The sequence below is a fragment of the Pomacea canaliculata genome, linkage group LG3, assembly GCF_003073045.1.
Source record: "Pomacea canaliculata isolate SZHN2017 linkage group LG3, ASM307304v1, whole genome shotgun sequence".
In the NCBI taxonomy this organism is placed as follows: Eukaryota; Metazoa; Mollusca; class Gastropoda; order Architaenioglossa; family Ampullariidae; genus Pomacea; species Pomacea canaliculata.
The window spans coordinates 8358535-8376575 of NC_037592.1; the positions used below are offsets into that span (position 1 = coordinate 8358535).

General features: G+C 38.0%; 1 protein-coding gene across 1 annotated transcript; it reads left to right on the forward strand.

Moving 5' to 3' along the window:
- Positions 1 to 529: 529 nt before the first annotated feature.
- Positions 530 to 16603, forward strand: LOC112558482 (xanthine dehydrogenase-like). The gene is given in 38 exon segments (XM_025228939.1): positions 530 to 574; positions 726 to 796; positions 1355 to 1494; positions 1732 to 1901; positions 2951 to 3111; positions 3340 to 3416; positions 3777 to 3830; positions 3833 to 3858; positions 4090 to 4321; positions 4478 to 4557; positions 4903 to 5049; positions 5301 to 5349; positions 5352 to 5402; positions 5528 to 5676; positions 5777 to 5887; positions 6281 to 6347; positions 6755 to 6855; positions 7262 to 7420; positions 7608 to 7730; positions 7952 to 8041; positions 8265 to 8322; positions 8568 to 8717; positions 9108 to 9300; positions 9979 to 10083; positions 10634 to 10712; positions 11404 to 11518; positions 11731 to 11811; positions 12044 to 12153; positions 12491 to 12604; positions 12813 to 12971; positions 13273 to 13401; positions 13780 to 13910; positions 14184 to 14315; positions 14497 to 14620; positions 15161 to 15257; positions 15613 to 15678; positions 15681 to 15719; positions 15894 to 16603. Coding segments are annotated over 37 exon segments (3993 nt in total). The 5' UTR covers positions 530 to 574; positions 726 to 746; the 3' UTR covers positions 15968 to 16603.
- The last annotated feature ends 1438 nt before the right edge of the window (positions 16604 to 18041 follow it).

The window sequence follows — 18041 nt, forward strand, 5'->3', positions numbered from 1 at the left end:
TCATATTGAAAACATTTCATCAAGAGTCTCACCTAATAGGATGTCATGCCATTGTGAAAGTCCTCCGCCACACCCATCGCTCCACAAATAAAATTTCCAACTAAAACTATAACTCTAAACAGGAATATAAATTAATTAAAGATCGTATAAGATAGTTAATCTAAACACTTTTGTAAAGCAGATGTAGCCTGTGTTACAACAAAGTTACAAACAGTAAAAGTCACACCTGAAAGGAAAGAAAAATTTCCACAAAACGAACTAAATCGTGAAATCTTTCGTCCTTTATCAGTACTCACAGAGTCTAAAAATACTTCATTTATTTTCAACAGTACTAATCAAGGACATGTGTATGTTCAGTTTAAAAAAAAATTAAAAGATAAGTTATCAATTTTTTAAAATCCAATCAGACGAATTAAAATCCCAGAAAATAACAAAAAATACTATTGAGGTTATCAAAAAAGGTTTGCATGTGCTCCCCATTTCTTTCTCTATAAAAGAGATAATATATGTTAACGTGTGCTAGATATTGTTCACTTGACTGGACTATCTCTAAAGGTTGTCTCTAGAGAATTAAGTAAGTTCATGAAAATCTTTCATTAAAAGAAAGAGCTGAAACGTTTGAAACAAGTCTTACTCCCATTGTATTTCGTTACAGATACTTGTTTTGAATTTCGGAGATGACCATGTGGTGTCTACAGCTTTTGTGATTTTATTGGTTTGTGAAGGAGCGCAGGAAGCGAAGGAGGATGCCTGCGTCTGCTGTTCACAGTGTTCAGTGTCCTGCTTGTGGCACAAAGTGAGTAAAGTTTATTGTGTCCTGTGAGTGGTAATAAGTAATTGTCTGGACTATACTCCATTAGAAATCGTCTTATTAGTGCTAATGGTTGTTGGTACCCGAAGACCCTCCACCTCAGTCTTTACCCATAGGATTTCTTACTTTGCCAGTACCTGTCAGCACGCAGTCCTGTGAACATTTCATGCATCTGTAGCTTGTTTCAACACACGTGAGACATCATATTCAGATCACGCTCGTTTTGAAATTCGTATCCTGTAGTTAGCATAGAAGCATATGGTTACTTTCAACAAATATTTTTCATATTTTGAAACTCGTATTATAATGACTTTCACAAACTCAAAAAGTTGACTTTCTATTATATAATAATCCCTTGTGAATGTAAGCCCACTAAAATAAAGACTTAAAACTTCTTAATAAACCTCGTTCATTCGAATTCTGTAAGTTTCTGTGTCACGTGGACGTTTTCACACATGCAAGCGGCTGTATTGTCCGCTCTCCACCACTCCTATACTAATAGCAATCATAACAACAAGACTCATTCGTCTGTAACTATCTCAGGCAGGACAAAGCTCCAGGACTTTCATGTCAGGAGGACTACACGGGGACCTGCATCAGCTGCGGCTTCTACATGAAACTACGACTACAACAGGGAGCTAGCGACGGCGTCACCTTCACCGTCAACGGCACTCAGTGCACAGGTAAGGTAGTTAGTCAACAGCTGAGGGGCAAAGAGATATAATAAATAATGTAGTTTAATAAATGTAGTGTAAGGGCAAACTTCAGTATTTTAAAAACACAGTCGCATCGTGTTGTAAAATTTCGTCACTATAGATTCAGTTTATCCTGACCATAGAAGCTTAAAATGTTTACCGTGATTTGAACAAAACTTTTAGCAAACAATTGTTTTTTAATCATAATACTTTAAATTTCGGCAGTGGGAGATGAATTTCACCCCGCCACATCCCTCAACGAGTACCTGAGGAGGACAGGTGTGTCCCGGGGTACGAAGCAGCTGTGTATTGAAGGAGGGTGTGGGGTGTGTCTGGTGGCCGTGAAACTGTACGAGCCGGTCAGCGCCACGTCACAGGTGTACGCCGTCAACTCGGTGAGTCTCTATTTGTGAATCTGTGTGTGTGTTTAAAGAGAGGAACAAATGACAATTCTTTATTAACGAGTGGTAAAATTATTTTAAAAGAATTTCGTTTAGCCTTCGCCCTCTAGCGGGAAAGAAAAAACTAAATAAATGAACATAAGGTAAGGTATTTAAGGAGACTGGAAGGTGAATATGTACAAAAGAGATGGTTAAGAAAAACATATTTACCAGGTTTCCTGGAGTTCAGGTATCTCTAGAGGCCTCATCTTCAGTGTACTTAGATAGTTGGCGTCGAAAGCAGTTCAGGGAGTTCAATTGCTTTAAGATGGAGGCTGTTCCACAGCACGCTCCCTGAGTATTTCAGACTTGATTTTAAAAGGTCTAATCTAGGAATGGAATTTTAATTTTTGGAGAAGTTCTAGTGCTATTGGAAAAAAATACTAGAGGGAGTCTTGGCGATAGTTTACCCGTCAGATTTTGTACATGAAAATGCATTTCTTAACTTTAAGTCTGTTTTTCAGAGGAAGGAAGACATATTGAGAATGTCATTGACTACATATGCTAATCTCTACTACCCACACTAATACGGTTGGAAAGAAAACACTCACCGTGCTGCTCATCAAAAAATACAATTAAAACAAAGTTCTTTGAATTCAAGAAAGCACTTTTACGGGTGTTTAGACAGAATAGAATCAAGGGAACGCATGTCAAAGTATCACTGTAGAAACGCATTAACGTAGATAATTGAGCGATATGTACATAGGGTAAAATAAACATACTGGAAATCACGGAACATATCAATATGAAGAAATCCATAATAATGTAAACTAGAAGCAAAAGAAGAGTTTACAAATAAGAAAATTTATTTCTACTTATTATACATATTTATGTAGATAAATATCAAGTTAGACAATTGCTTGATTTATGAGAGGAAAGAAAACGTTAATAAATAAGTAGTTTCTTTTTACGTATTCCCTTAACACTTAACCAGAACAAAAGGCGGTTGAGACTTATATATATATATTGTTAAGTATTTTACCTTTTATTTCTTCTTTATACAGTGTTTAGTTCAGCTGTACATGTGTGACGGGTGGGAGATAACGACCATCGAAGGACTGGGCAATGTCCGAACTGGCCTCCATGCAATACAAAAGCGTCTGACTAAGTACAATGGAGCTCAGTGTGGCTTCTGTAGCCCCGCCCAAGTCATGAATATGTATGGGTGAGTAATCATGCTAAAGACTGCTTAATGTGTCTTTACAGATGTCTTTCCTTTACATTTTTTAGAATTCTATTTTAAAAAATGTTCAGGAGCAAATAAAAAAGCATCAGGTGTAATGACCATACTAAACTATGCTAGATGAGAAAGCTCAACTCATTTATCTGTTTTAAATAGTTTCTATTTTTTTTTTTTTTTTTTTGATTTCACATAATAAAATGACGACCGAAGACTGCTTCAGAGAAACCCCACACCCACCATGCAGCAGGTCGAGGACGCCTATGATGTCTCTATTTGCCGATGCACAGGTAGGACCCGTAGCAGTTCTTACATAATAAGTCATACACCTGTCTTATTGCAAAGTGTTAACTACTGAGGCTACACTGATATTAGTAATAATTACTAAATTGTGGTTGTTTTCGGCTGGAAGAAGGGTGAGGTGGATGTCTTGAACTCGTTGGCACTTGCGATGGGACCTGGAGCTAAAATTTCTTGAACCAGCCAATATCTCGGCAGACTTATTCTTGTAGAAATGACTAATGTAATAAAAAAACAACAAGTATAGGTAATGTAGTTAAGACATTGTGAGTTATTGCAGATTTTTAGAATTATTTGCCTGAATAAAACTGCATAATGTCTACCAAAAAAGATTGCATGCTAACATACAGGATACAGGCCAATCTTGGACGCCATGAAGTCATTTGCTTCAGACGCCCCACCAAACCTCCAAGGGGCATGATTGATATTGAGGTATGGAAGTTAAAATAGACCAAATACAAACCTTAAACCTTTGCGTGCTATCCATTTTTATTTAATTTTAAAGGCACACAAATAAATTTTATTGCCTAAGGAAGTAGTAGTGATAGTACGAACAGGAGTTATTTTAAAGGGTTTGATCAATTCTGTTTGTGTGAACGCAATCTTTCACGCATATGTTTAAGACAGAAAAAAAGGTAAATGGAAAGCTACTTTCTTTTACAGGATCTGAACCCCAAGATGTGCAAGAAGACCGGCGAGAGATGCGAGGGCAAGTGTAACAACAAGAAGGACAAGAAGGACTGTTCCAGTGCTCGACAACAGGACAGTGGTTCCCCGAGTAGCGTGGGCGCCAGGGCTGTGTGGTTCAAACCCACCACACTGCAAGAGCTGTACACCCTGCTCCATCAGCACCGCGCGGACAACTACCGTCTGGTCTTCGGCAACTCTGGCTTTGGTAAATACGATTCAATCAAATAATGTTGACACTTTCTTCAAACCAACTAGACGTGACACGGTAATTTTAAAACCATCATCAATTTTTTTCGTTTTCATAAATTGAACCTACTAGTGTTTTTTTACTGGTATTTAAAAATTTTCATTGCTAATTCAGGTGTATACAAAGAAATTGGACCGTGGATGTACGACATATTAATTGACATCAGAGGAATACAGGAGTTATACAGGATAGAGGTGAGTTTTTGTTATCAAACTAAAAACAGTAATTTTGCAGAAACAAGTGGTAGTCAGTAAAACTGATTTGTCAAAGAAAACGTCTTTTCGGAAATTACAATGTAAGCAAGTAGGTAAGTAAAGCAATTCTCAGGTGCTATCAGTTTACAATAATTAGCATCAGACAACACAATCTCACTATTATGATATCTGTGGGGAAAGAGATGGGCAACTAATTTTGTCAAGGCGTACATTTATTTTCGGTAAGTTCAGTCATTGATGGACACCACCACGGCTTACTTGTGGCTTTAAACATCACCCTGTCGCTTGACCTGAGCGGGTTGCGTTCCTTATCTGACGTGGCAGTTCACTCCCTCGCTGGTGTGGGGCGCTAACCTGACGCTGACCAACATCCACGACCTGTGCGACAAGGCGCGCAGCAACGCATCACTGCCGTACGCCGCCGTCTTCGCGGAGCACATCAAGAAAGTGGCCAACAATGGCGTCAGGAACGTACGTGTCATGTAGAGCTTGACTAGTGAGCACGATGTCCGTACATGTTTGAACAAAAGGGTGTTAATCTTGGATCCGTAAAGCAAGCGTTGGTAACATGATTATCTCAAATCTTTGACCAGAACATCAGAAAATCACATGATTGTTTTTTGTTGTTTGTTTTGTTTTTGTTTTTTTCTTAATACGATAGATTTTTTCTATTTTCCTAACGGTAACATTACAATTACACGTGCATTTTTTCGTTATTGTAGCTGGGGTCATGGGCAGGCAACCTCATGCTAAAACACAGACATCCAGAGTTCTTTCCGACATCTTTACCATGCTGGAGGTCGTTGGAACCCGACTTCTGATTGGTGCGTTTTAGACTCAAGTTAATATATGAGAGGCTTTCAAGAAAGTATTTTTCTAAACTTAACGATTGAGAATAAAGTGCAACGACCATTTCAGAATATTTTATTTTACCGCATTATGGTTTCAGGCGATGAAACCGGAAACAGAAGCCAGTGCACCTTGAAAGAATTTCTCAGCCTGGACATGCAGGGCAAAGTCATCGAGGCAGCCTTACTCCCAACCTACACCGACACCAACTACTACATCCGACTTTACCGTGTTTCACAACGACTACAGGTAAACCTCTTTTTTCTCTTGATAGGACTTCGAAGCAATGCATTTTTTTTCTCTCGTAGCACCGCACTGACATTGCTCATTATTTGTATTCTGTGTACAGTCTGACCATGGTCACGTGATAGCAGGGTTCAACATGAAGATTGACAAGACCAATAACTGCACGGTGCTACAAAAGCCAACTATTGTTTTCCAGGGCATCAGCGGCACTCTGGTCAGTGACAAAGACCTCCATAATATTGTCAGCAGCTCCAAAATTAAACTTACGAAACAAAGAAAGTCTTTACTAATGCACTTACTTTACTAAAGTAACGAACTGATTAGTAGTACAATAAACAATTATGAACTTACTTGAACCGGTCTTTAATGACTGTTATGATTGACTCTCTAATTGATGAGGATGAGATGTGACATAATGTTCACCTTTTAATAAGCCAATGTTCATATGTACACAGTTTACTGATAATCCTGTCATTTTCTAGCGATTCTGTGAGTAGCTTGCGCAATGTCTGGTTTCTTAAAAATTAAAAAAATCTTTACGTTTGGAATTTACTGGATATGAAATCGAAGAGTCAATAAATCATCACATTCTAATTTTTGTCAATAGAACCGTGCTGAAAATACAGAAACTTTTCTAGAAGGAAAGCAGCTGGGTGATCCTCAAGTTCTGAGAGGTGAGTATAAGTAATAAAGATTTATTTTCTCTTTAACAAGTTTTAGGAGTACTAAAAAATACGAGAAAGTTCATGTATAAAATAATTCTTATTAAAACTTTTTTCAAGTAATCTAGAGTCACTTTTCTGATCACGCAATCATAAGTAAGAACAAGTAATAAGGAACTGCTTTTATATAATGAAGGAATATGTCTTCATCCGAGTGGTTTGTTTGCCTTTGATAGTCTGTATAAGATTGTGTAATTTTTTTCTGCATCAGAAATCTCTGAATGGATGATATTACCGAAACTACGTACTCAGTTAATGCTGTAATGATTTAGCTTTATCAGTCTTGTCTGAATATTAATATTTTATGTTTCACTAGAAGTGTTTTTTAAGAACAATCATGTAAAACTATTCTCTCACAGACTGCTTTTCCATGCTGAAAATGGAACTGAACCCTGCCAGTAATCCTGTACTGGCCAGTGCTGAGTATCGGCAAAGCGCTGCATTGTCTTTTTTCTACAAGGTGTCTTTCCTTATTTTTCGAAAGTTCAATTTTCGTGAAATGAACGTAGATTCGTGTTTGATTGATTCTACGTCACCTGCAGAAGGACAAAAAATAAAATAAGGTCAAAATTAGCGTAGGATATCCCCGACATTTATTTTTGAGAGCTGACAGTATTCGGCGCAGGCATGAACAATCCAGATCAGGGTTTAAAATATACCATACATCACCTTCTTGAAATATATTTAATGTCCCAAATCCGATGGTTGAACTGTTCATATTTTTGGCCCTTTGAGGACCCAAAGCAACCTGGTTCATTTGTTTGTGTCCTATACAGATTTTGTTCCATTTTGTGTACTTATAGTCTGTTCGTGAAACATTCTTTTTACCACTCCCTTTAGAGTCTTTGAAACTTTCTGGTCCTCAGTACGTGCTGGACGTGTGTGGAGACAAGGTGGCTCAGAGGTACCGCAGTGGCGGCGCCAGTCTGGTGCGCCCAGTGTCGTCAGCGAGTCACTCGTACGACACTCGCAGGGAGGAGTGGCCCCTCAACGAGCCCATGACATCCATTGACGCGGATTACCTGGTAATCAAATTTTTACAAGTCTTTCATTTGCATTTAAGGTAAGTTTTATCACAATAATTTCTTTACTAAAATAAAACTTTGACTGTCTCAGCTGCAGTTGATAGACCATTGACACTTTGGCCAATTGAATCAAATATACCTTGAACTTCGTAAAAGTGGAAACAGTACTATCAACCTATGTATGCAGGTTTCTGGAATGGTTCGGTACTTGGATGATGTTCCTTTGGAGCCGGACGAGCTGCACGCTGCCTTTGTCATCAGCACAGAGGGAAACGCTGAGATCGCATCCATTGATGCTCAAATGGCGCTAGTATGTCTGTATCAGAAACAATGATTGGTACTGAAGTTACATTCGGCGCCTGTAATTTGTATTACCTTGGCAGATATATAAACTAAAGAGTAAAGTTGCTGAGCATTTATTCTGATATTAGACATAATAGTAACACTTTCCTCCTTTGTCATGTTTTTAGTTTTCATAAATTTTTGCTGGCAAGACAACCTGTTGTATAATGCGTTATCGAATTTTGTCAGACTTTACCAGGGGTACGCAAGTTCATCCAAGCTTCAGACTTTCCAGCTGGAGGAATTAACAATTTTTCTAGTCCATTTGCAGTAGAAGAGGTAAGTTCTGTGGTTATCTACATTCTAAGATTTGAAAGAAATATTTTCAGTTTGTGGATGAGAAATAAATAAAACATAGAAAAAGTAAAAACATTAACATCACTAACAACAGCAACAGCAATATTTTGAATAATTCTGTTCCAGCATCTTTTTTTTATTATTTTACGAAAAGCTAATAAATGGGTTGTTGCGAAGCATCATGTCCAAATATCTTTCTTGTTAGATTCTTTCCAGCGGTCGTGTGCAGTATGCTGGCCAGCCCATTGGCATCATCGTTGCAGGTGACATGATTTTTTTTACCACCTGCCAATACCAAGATGCTGACGTGTAACACTGTGATTGGATTTACTATTTTTTTAATAAGCTTTGTTGACCTCTGTTTATTTGCCGCAAAATTGCAACTTAAGAAATTGGGGTTTTATTTGGTTTGGAGTATTTTTTTGCAAAAGACATTTCCTTTGCGAATTGTTTTGAAACATTAATGTCAAATAAAGTGTCTAGTCATAACTTCTTCCTTTTACGACAGACGACCCTCAGATGGCAAGTACAGCTGCCTCCATGGTCAGGGTGACCTACAAGAATGTCCAGCCTCCATTGTTAGACCTCAGGACGGCCATCAACCAGAAGTCGTTCTTTCCTCGCCAGATGGATCCTGTCATCAGAGGTGACCCAGACTGTAAGTAGTACAGCTCCTAGGTGTCTGTATTCGTTTATTATATTGAGTTTTGACTGAATATTGATAAATAACATACATGCATCAATTTTTTGAATATAATAAGTTTGAAATAATGTGCAATGGAAGTGGAGGTACATTAACATTTTTATTGTGAATTTTCTTTAGCCCAATTTCTGATTGTAAGCAAGCTTTTTTTCATATGTTTGAGCCAAGTAATGTTGATTATTTAAGTGTTTGTATTTTTTATTTGTTGCCTTCATTAGCATTAAAAGTTCTTTCGAGCACAAAATAAATACACGATAAATGTATATTTAAAAGCGTTTACATAGCCCAGCGTTTCTCACGTATCAAGATTACTTTTACAAAAGACAATTTTTTCTGCATTTTTAGTGGCCATAGCCCAGTCCCCTCATCGCCTGACTGGGTCTGTAGAAGTAGGAGACCAGTACCACTTCTACCTGGAGTCACAGAGCAGCAGGTGTGCCCCCAACGACACTGGGGGCATGGACGTGCGGGCGACAACCCAGTGGGTGGACTTGATCGTGAATGTGGTATCACGGGTCCTCAACATCCCAGTAAGCAGGTGACCAGTCATGTACTCTTAAGACGCATCACCTTAAATGTTTGTCTTACCACTAGACAGGCGTGTGTTCTTTCATTTAAAAAAATCTGTAACCTTCCGCGGTAAGGAAGCTGTGAGTGATGGGAAGAGAGAAGAAAGGCTGGGGAACCCGACATTTGAGCAGAAATGCAACTGCTAACTGTTTGAAATCCTTCTGGTAACCTTCCTTATCTACCCAGCGGAAATAGGTAGATTTATCATAAAAGGTGGAGGCAACAGAAAGAACTCTTGGGCTTCTAGAATGCTGTTTGATACAGTGAGCCACGCATGTTCAGTACTCCTGCAGCTAACAGAGTATGATTGACATTTTACCATTGATTGTAACGATAATAATAAGGCTTATTTTTAGAAGTGTCGTGCAAAGTAAAATACTACCAAAGAATGAAACAGCTTACACATAGAACACCGTACGGACAGAACTGTGTAGCAAACATAAGTAAAGTGCTTGGACAACAATTTCTGGAGGGAATGGACGAGTTCAGCAAATTATAAAGGTATTTTCAAAAAATGTGAGCTTAGAGGTCAAACGAGACCTCCCACGCCTTTGACATCTGTGGTATTTGTTCATTGTTTGCATGTTCTCGTTCAATGATTCAATGATGTAATGAAGAAACGACATACAATCTGTTTGATTTGTAGCGTGAACCTGGAGGTCGAACGCTTAGGCGGCGCGTTTGGAGGAAAGGCCACTCGCAATGCAATGGTGTCAGGAGCATGCGCCCTGGCCGCCTACATCATGCAAAGGTAATCAGTAATCAAGGACACTCCGTTTACATAATGACAAGCATCAGTAGGAATAATAATATTATTGTTATCAGTTAGTAAGTAAAAGTGATATTTGTTATAAACATTACCCTAATATTTCTTAGTACCAAGCAATGAGCTCCAATTTTTAAGAGCTTGCTGGATAGACAGCACTCATCTGGGTTTGAGGAATAAGTCAGGACATTATTCCTTCTACGTCATAGAAGAAGGCTTGCTAATTAAACAGTTCTTCATTAACATGGGATTACAACTCCCTATTTGACTGCGGCCTTCGTCCTGAAGGTAGATAAATATATATATAAACAAAATAAATGGATTAACAGGGTATGTTTTGTAGCAAGCTATAAGACTTGCTAATTTAATGTTTGATTCGAGTTATCCTTAAAGTCCATGTACTATCAAGCTATTCAGTGATGCAGCCGAGTTTGCTGCTGAGTATGCTGCTATAGCAACATCTTAATACCTTGTACTTTGTCACCATGACCTGTGGTAATTTGTATTGTTTCGTATAATTTTGCTTCTTTCCCAGGCCCGTGCGCTTGGTGATGGACCTGCACACAAACATGAAGTCGCTTGGAAAACGTCTTCCATATTTTGCTGAGTACGAGGTGAGGCGTGTTCACTTGTCTTCTGTATTCTTGTACCAGGGCTTCTGCTTACGCAAAAAATTGCGTACAGTACGCATTAAAAGTTCGGAGGACCCCTTCAATTTTCGTAAATGGGGTCCCCTTCAAATTTGGGCAAAGAACAGGGACCCCTTAAAAATCTGAAGAAGGGGTCCCTGGGACCCCAAAGAATTTAGTCTTAGCAGAAGCCCTGTTGTACCTCACTATAAGAAGACAAATTTATTTAGTCAAAAACTGTCAAATCTGAGATACAACTCACTGTGATTATTACATATCTGTTGTAAGCCTTCTATAAAGACGAACTACAACACCATGAGGTACATATTAAACATATTTTACGCAATAGTGAAAATGGACGAAACAACCACACAATGAAACAGTACAAGATTAATGCTATTCCTTAAGATCCCAGTCGGGTTATATGCATTCTAAACCCTGGAAGATCCATTGTCGATTGAGTCGTACAGATCCCCAAAACAGAAGTTCACTATCCTTAACAACGACATCCAGCCCTCCGTATCATTGTTATTGCTATTGTTACGGTAGCTGCTTTAGTTTCGGTACTGATTATGACGATGATGATCTATCTTGTGTACAGATCATTATGTAAGTGACGTGCACTTTGTTAAGATGGTTTTGTATCCTGGAGTATTTTTTTATATACGCCTGACAGGTGGGATTGACTGAGGAAGGAAAACTTAACGGAATCAAACTGACGTGCTACCGTGAGTGTGGTTACAGCGATGCTAGCGGGGGCTCATTTGGTGTTGCAAACTTCATCGACAGCAGTGAGTGTCTGAATGAATGTGTGTGACATTTGTTCTCTGTACTGTGTTTTATCAAGTAGCTTGCACAGATTGTATGTAAGATGCAAACGGTTTAGTTCGTTCAGATTATGGGTTTAAATTATTGAAATTTTGTAAGTTTTGTGCATTATTAGTTTTTTTCTTTCCTATAATGTAAATCACGCCGTCAATTATTTACTTGTTAACCTCTCCAGCCTACTTTTGTCCGAACTGGAGCCTAAAGCCAATCACTGTAAAAACAAACAAAGCAGCCAACACCACCTGCAGGGCACCAGGTACGTGGGCATTCTATGAAATACCTGTCATGTCACTGACAAGACAAATTTACTTTTACTTGTAGTTATATCGACGTTTCTAGATTATGTACTTCGGATATGAAACTGTAAAAATGATTTTTATTGAAACTTCTTTAGCATCGAGTATAAGAAATATTAGGAAGAAATTTAGACATTTTAATCATGAAGGAATTGGCTTTGTCTTTCTTGTATCTGTCTCTGTCTCTTACAGACTGCGTACCTGCTCAGTTTGTAATCGAGACAGTGATGGAGAATATTGCCAAAGAGCTCAACAAGGACCCAACAGAAATCCGAAAAATAAATTTCTACCAGAAAGGACAGGTAATATATGGCGTGTTCTTCTATTCTAAGCTGTAGCCAGACATAGGAGGTATCTGTCTTTTGTACAAGATGTTAGTATGTTACAGTCAGAATAAATAAAGGAGGATGAAAAAAAAAGAATAAAGAGGGAAAAGTGTATGTAGTTAGTGAATGTCACCTCAGAAAGTATAAATAATTTATCTACCACCTTTAAGGATAATTATTTACTAGTAATTTAATTATAAAATCCCCTTCACTTAAAGTATTACAGAATTATTATCTGAATCATATGCCTGGCACAGTGTAGTTGACTATTACACGACACTTCAAATGTTCACGAATCCTTTGTCCATACCAGTTTTCTCTGAACGGATCAAGGCTGGACTACTGCAACATCGGAGAAATTGTTTCTCAGTTAGAAGCATCTTCTGACTTGGAAACCCGTAAACAGCAGGTGGCAGAGTTTAATCAGGTAAAAAGTAGGAACAAATAAAACACGCTTCCTTGTCGATAGTGAGATAAAAGTTTTTTCAGACATTTCTAGATATTACTGAAGCTAATAACAAGTTCCTAGATAAGTGCTATATTTATTTACTAATAATATGGCATTAGACTGGCAAGCTGGGATTGGAGGAAGAGGTTTATCTCATGAAGATCACACAGCTACATTCATGTTTCAGGCAAACCGTTGGAGAAAGCGTGGCATCTCCGTGGTCCCCACAAGATATCCGATGGGATGGGGTGGCCATTACAGTGTGTTTGTGGCCATCTACAACTCTGACGGCTCTGTCGCAATCGAACATGGCGGCATTGACATGGGACAGGGAATCAACACAAAGGTAAGCAGACCACGTGTTTAGACTCCTGTACAATAGTTGAGAAACTGCAAGATGAACCACTGAACATATGGAACAAAGAAGAGAAAATTTATATTTTGGCTTACAGCTGCATTACTGTCCACATTTGGTTACACTTCAAGTGTAAATGGAGGGATTAAGTCGGCAGCAGGTTTGCTCTGGTCCATAACTACCGCCATGCAAAGTTATAGCCATTCATCAGCTAATGATCGTTATATTTTTTTTTACGTGAGACTGCGAACCTACCGTGACAGAGTCTCTTTCCTATGATCCCTATCTGCAGGTGGCACAGGTGTGCGCCTATGAGCTGGGTGTACCAATGTCGTTGATCCGTGTCAAAAAGAATTCTTCTACTGCCAACGCCAACTCGACCTACACTGCGGGCTCCATGGGCAGTGAACTGTGCAGCATGGTGAGTTTTTATATGACGATAATTTTAGTCCTCCTTCCTCGACTGACATATTTTTTTTTCTTTTAGAAGAGAATCTGTTTCTAAGTAAGGTAGGACTGATTAATCTGCAACACCACGTTGCCTATAGATTTTACCACTTGTCTTTGGATGGTAAAAGAAACAAAATTATCAAGAGTCGTTGACAATGTGGTTCATCGCGCCCTTAAACTGTGATGTACGTTCTACAGAGGATGTTTGCGTTAGTAACTGAAAGGACCTTTTTATCTTATCTGGGCAGAGACAATAATCCAGTGTTTGTTTGACCAGTGGGAAATATAGAAAAGCTTGCGTTATTTGACAGCAAAGAGCCATTTAGAAATTGTTATTGTCTTACCACAGGGAGTCATCCAGTGTTGTCAGAAAATCAAGGCAAACATGGCGCCAGTTCGGATGAGGATGCCGACAGCGGCATGGAAGGACATTGTTAGCGAGTGTTACCGCAGTGGAATCGACCTTTCAGCCCACGCCTAGTAAATACAATTAAAAATGATGTAGTGATTATCTTATGTTCTTTGCGGCTAAACTCTGATGCTAGAGCTTAAACTTTGTCACCTACAACTCTATACAAATATTTTCCAATTTTCACTAGTTGTTTTCCTGTCCTTAAGAAGATAATATTTTTCAGCGACAACAGAAATTCTATGGATATAATAAAAGTTAAATTTAGAAGAAATTCAAGAATTGGAAATTAAATTGCACTGTTTTATATTTCTCCTGATTGTGCTAGCTGTTTTATGTCTCAGCACCAACCCGTACAGTGAGTTCCCCACTAGATACAGTGTGTACGCAGCTGCCGTGGCGGAGGCTGAGGTGGACATCCTCACAGGCCAGTCACAGATCAACCGCGTGGACATCTTGTATGACTGCGGGGAAAGGTCAGAGTCCAATTGTTTATAATAACTTTGTTTGTGACTGATGTGCAATAGCATAATTATGAAAATATCAATATTATCGATATTTTGCTCATTAGAATATCTAGTGGTAAGTACAATTAATAAAGAGCTGATAACACTTCTAATAGCGGCGTAGGCTAACACAGTTTTATTTTATGTTTAGTTTGAGTCCAGAAATAGACATTGGCCAAGTGGAGGGTGGCTTTATGATGGGTGTGGGATGTCATCTACTTGAGGACAGCAAGTTTGACCCCCAAACCGGAGTCCTTCTGACGGATGGAACTTGGGTCAGTCATGAACACCTTTTAAAATTAACTCTTGAAAGTATATTTATTCAGTAGTTCAAACTGTAACAGAAAAACAGGACACATCCTTAATGAAAATATTAATGGCTCTCTATCGAGGTTTTAATTTTCTAATGCAAGCATTCAGGAATAAACCCGACCACAACACAGCAACAGCAACACCAGAAAAAGTGCAGTGAAGAGCAGCTTGTCTAATTCAAAGAGAACAGGGAGATAGGATGTAGACTTACACGGGTAAAACTCAAACAGCCAGCCAACCGTGAAGAAACACGTGCAAAAGACAACACACGTGTAAACACATCAAGCACAAGCGCGCGCACATAAGCACGTACTACCACAGACATAGCTTGTGTGCCGAAATATTTCAATAATAGTGTTTTTCCAGGCTTCGTTTATTTATTTTCTAACAAATCGTACTACTCACGTTGCAAAAAAAAAAAAATCATTAAATGTTAGAATATGTATGATGAAAACACAAGTAACAAGGTTCCCTGTTGCATCAGAACCCACTTAACTTTGCAGGAATACAAGCCACCTTTGCCTAAAGACATTCCCATAGATTTCCGGGTAAACTTCCTGAGAAACTCACCTAATCCTTTAGGGGTACTTCGCTCCAAAGGTAATGAAAAGAAGTTCTGACATGCTACCTACCTTACTACTGTTAATTTATCCATAATTTGTTATTTTTAAAACTATTTTTTTACCATCTGATTTAACTCATCTTTAAAAATTACACTTCAAAATTTTCTGATTGCTGACAGCTTAAGCAAGCAAAAGCAATATGGCGTGAAGTCATACAAAAAAGTTCGAAGGTATTTAACATATTTAAAAAGGTTGGTTGAGGTACATCGTTTCATTTAATTCTTATTTATGGGGTATATTTCCAGGGAACAAAAACGTACCTGTCTTTTCCAGAATGTTTCCCTGGGTATTTCTTGTTGGCTAAGCTAATCACCTAATGATTTCCCGTGTAGCCACCGGCGAGCCTCCTGTTGCCATGGGTAGTGTCGCTGTCTTCGCCATCAAGCACGCCGTGGAGGCTGTCGTGCCGAGATCGGCCAGGACACCTACTTCACACTGAGTATGTCACAGAGAATAGTTCGATATTTAGAAAATAAATGTGTTAACTGTAGAAAATTGTTCTTAAACAGTTTGTATCAGACGTACCACGGTGACCTTAAAAAAAAATTACCATCAAAATTCAAAATAATTTTGCATGTTTTGAACCAATTAATCACCTTTTCTGATCTTTTAGATTCTCCTGCGCTGGTGCAACATGTCCAGACAGCTTGCCAGGTAAACTCTGACCAGTTCACCTTTGGAAACTGACCGTTTCTCAAAAGGTATGAAGAGAGCTTTTTGTGATCCCAGATGGAGCTGATAACATGATGACACATGTGCCAAGATTATGTAGAGATTAAGCCAAGATTTATCTTTAATGTGTGTAGCGTTTTTTTTTATTATAACACAAAGAAAAAATGATATGAGAAGACATACTAATCATTAACTGTCGTCTTTAGCATGAGATTATGCTTAATATTAGTGGTTCTTCATGAACGATATATGGTTAATTTTAATGGTGTTTTATGAACGGTATATGGTTAATATTAATAGTTTTTTATTAGTGGTGTATGGAAGGCAAATTAGCTACTTGCTCTGTATGCGGAGCTTTTTTTCTTTATTTTTTTTTTGGATGGAATGCTTTCTACAACATAAATGTCTTTTATAAAATTGTAACTGCGCTTATAAAAACGTTCCTCGCGAAAGGAAAGTTTTGTCATGATTTCTTTTTGAACCTATTGTCAACTTTTATCTTTGAATGTACCTATAGTCTACTTTTTGTCTATGAAAAAGAAAAACACTTTACTTTTTTTAGCCCTATGCATTATTAATTAGTTTTTCTTAATGAAATCATTATTATTATTATTATCACTTCGTGTAAAATAAAGTGCTTATCACAAAAAATGATAGTGAGAGATCCTATATTATATCCTGTATGTTAATTGTTATCATGTTTCTTGCCTAATAGCAAAAATAAAGATGTTGCCATTGTTGAGTTCTCAACAACTGGATTCTTTTCAATCCCTCCTTCCGGGCAATCTCTCTTCATTTCTGAATATAACTGTTAAGAAAGATTAAGACAATTTAGGCGATACTCTCAATCACAATGAAGGCCATTCTGTTGATACCCTGTTATATTCATCAGACTTACACAAGAAGGCATGATTTAATAACAAGAATAATAATAATAAATGCAAAATTTGTAAAGCGCATACTCACACTCCTTTGGAGTAAGCTCTTTTAGAAACAAGAATGAAATATGGACAGCATACAAAGGAGAGGAAAACAAATAACATATGAACTAAAAAGAATAAACGACCTACTAAACGAATAACTGTATAATCCAATACAGAATACACAAAGAGGAACCAAATAACAAAAACAAGAGCTGAGAGTAACATGATATTGCCAAAGGCAGGATGTGAAAAAGGACTAGCATTATAGAAAAGGTTGTTAATAATAATTGGAAATTTATAAAGCGCAATAGCTCAGCTAAAGCGAACTTTATTTGCGCTGAACAAAATCATAATATATTTGCAAAGATGTAGAACAAAATAACAAAATAGTAACAAAGATGTAGAACAAAACACAAATAGTAACAAAGATGGAAAGGAAGAACAATGCGAGGACTCGCGTTCTGACTTTAAAGGGCGATAACTGTAGATGTAAAGGTAACGACTCCAGAGAATAAGTTTAGTGACATCAGGAGAATACTGGGACGATACTAAGTAATCTTGAGAATATGAAGAAATATTATCACATGAAACTGCAAAAGCTGATCATCACAATTTACTCCTGTAGCTGAAGGTCGCTGCCGAAGCGAGTTAATTCGTGCGCGGAATGTGATCCAGCCAATAGATCCAAACAGTTCACACTTCAAAATAATATTGTATACGTTAGAGGACCAGAAGAGGACGAAAACATAACAGAAGCACATGTAAACATGAAGGTCCAACACTTTTATCGTAAGCACAACAAAAAAAAATATGGATAGTTCGCTTCATGCGCTGCGCAGACTGAGAAGTTTAGTCCTGCTAGAAGGGACAGAACTCTCTCTCTCTCTCTGTCTTCAAGTGTTGGATTATGTACGCGCGCTGTTCAAATAGAAAAAATTTGTTTGACAAATCACACCTTATAAGCATACATTAAATTAGTCGTGCACTAAAACACTGTAGATAACGTTGTATAAGAACCTGCAGTGTGCGGTAAACAAACGACAAAAGGTTACAACCTTGTTTTATCGCACAGACAGGTTCAGCTGCAGAAGAAAATGTCGCGCCGCAGGGAATCATGGGAGTACGTGCATCCACAAGATAAATAACAAATATTTAGTTATGTACCA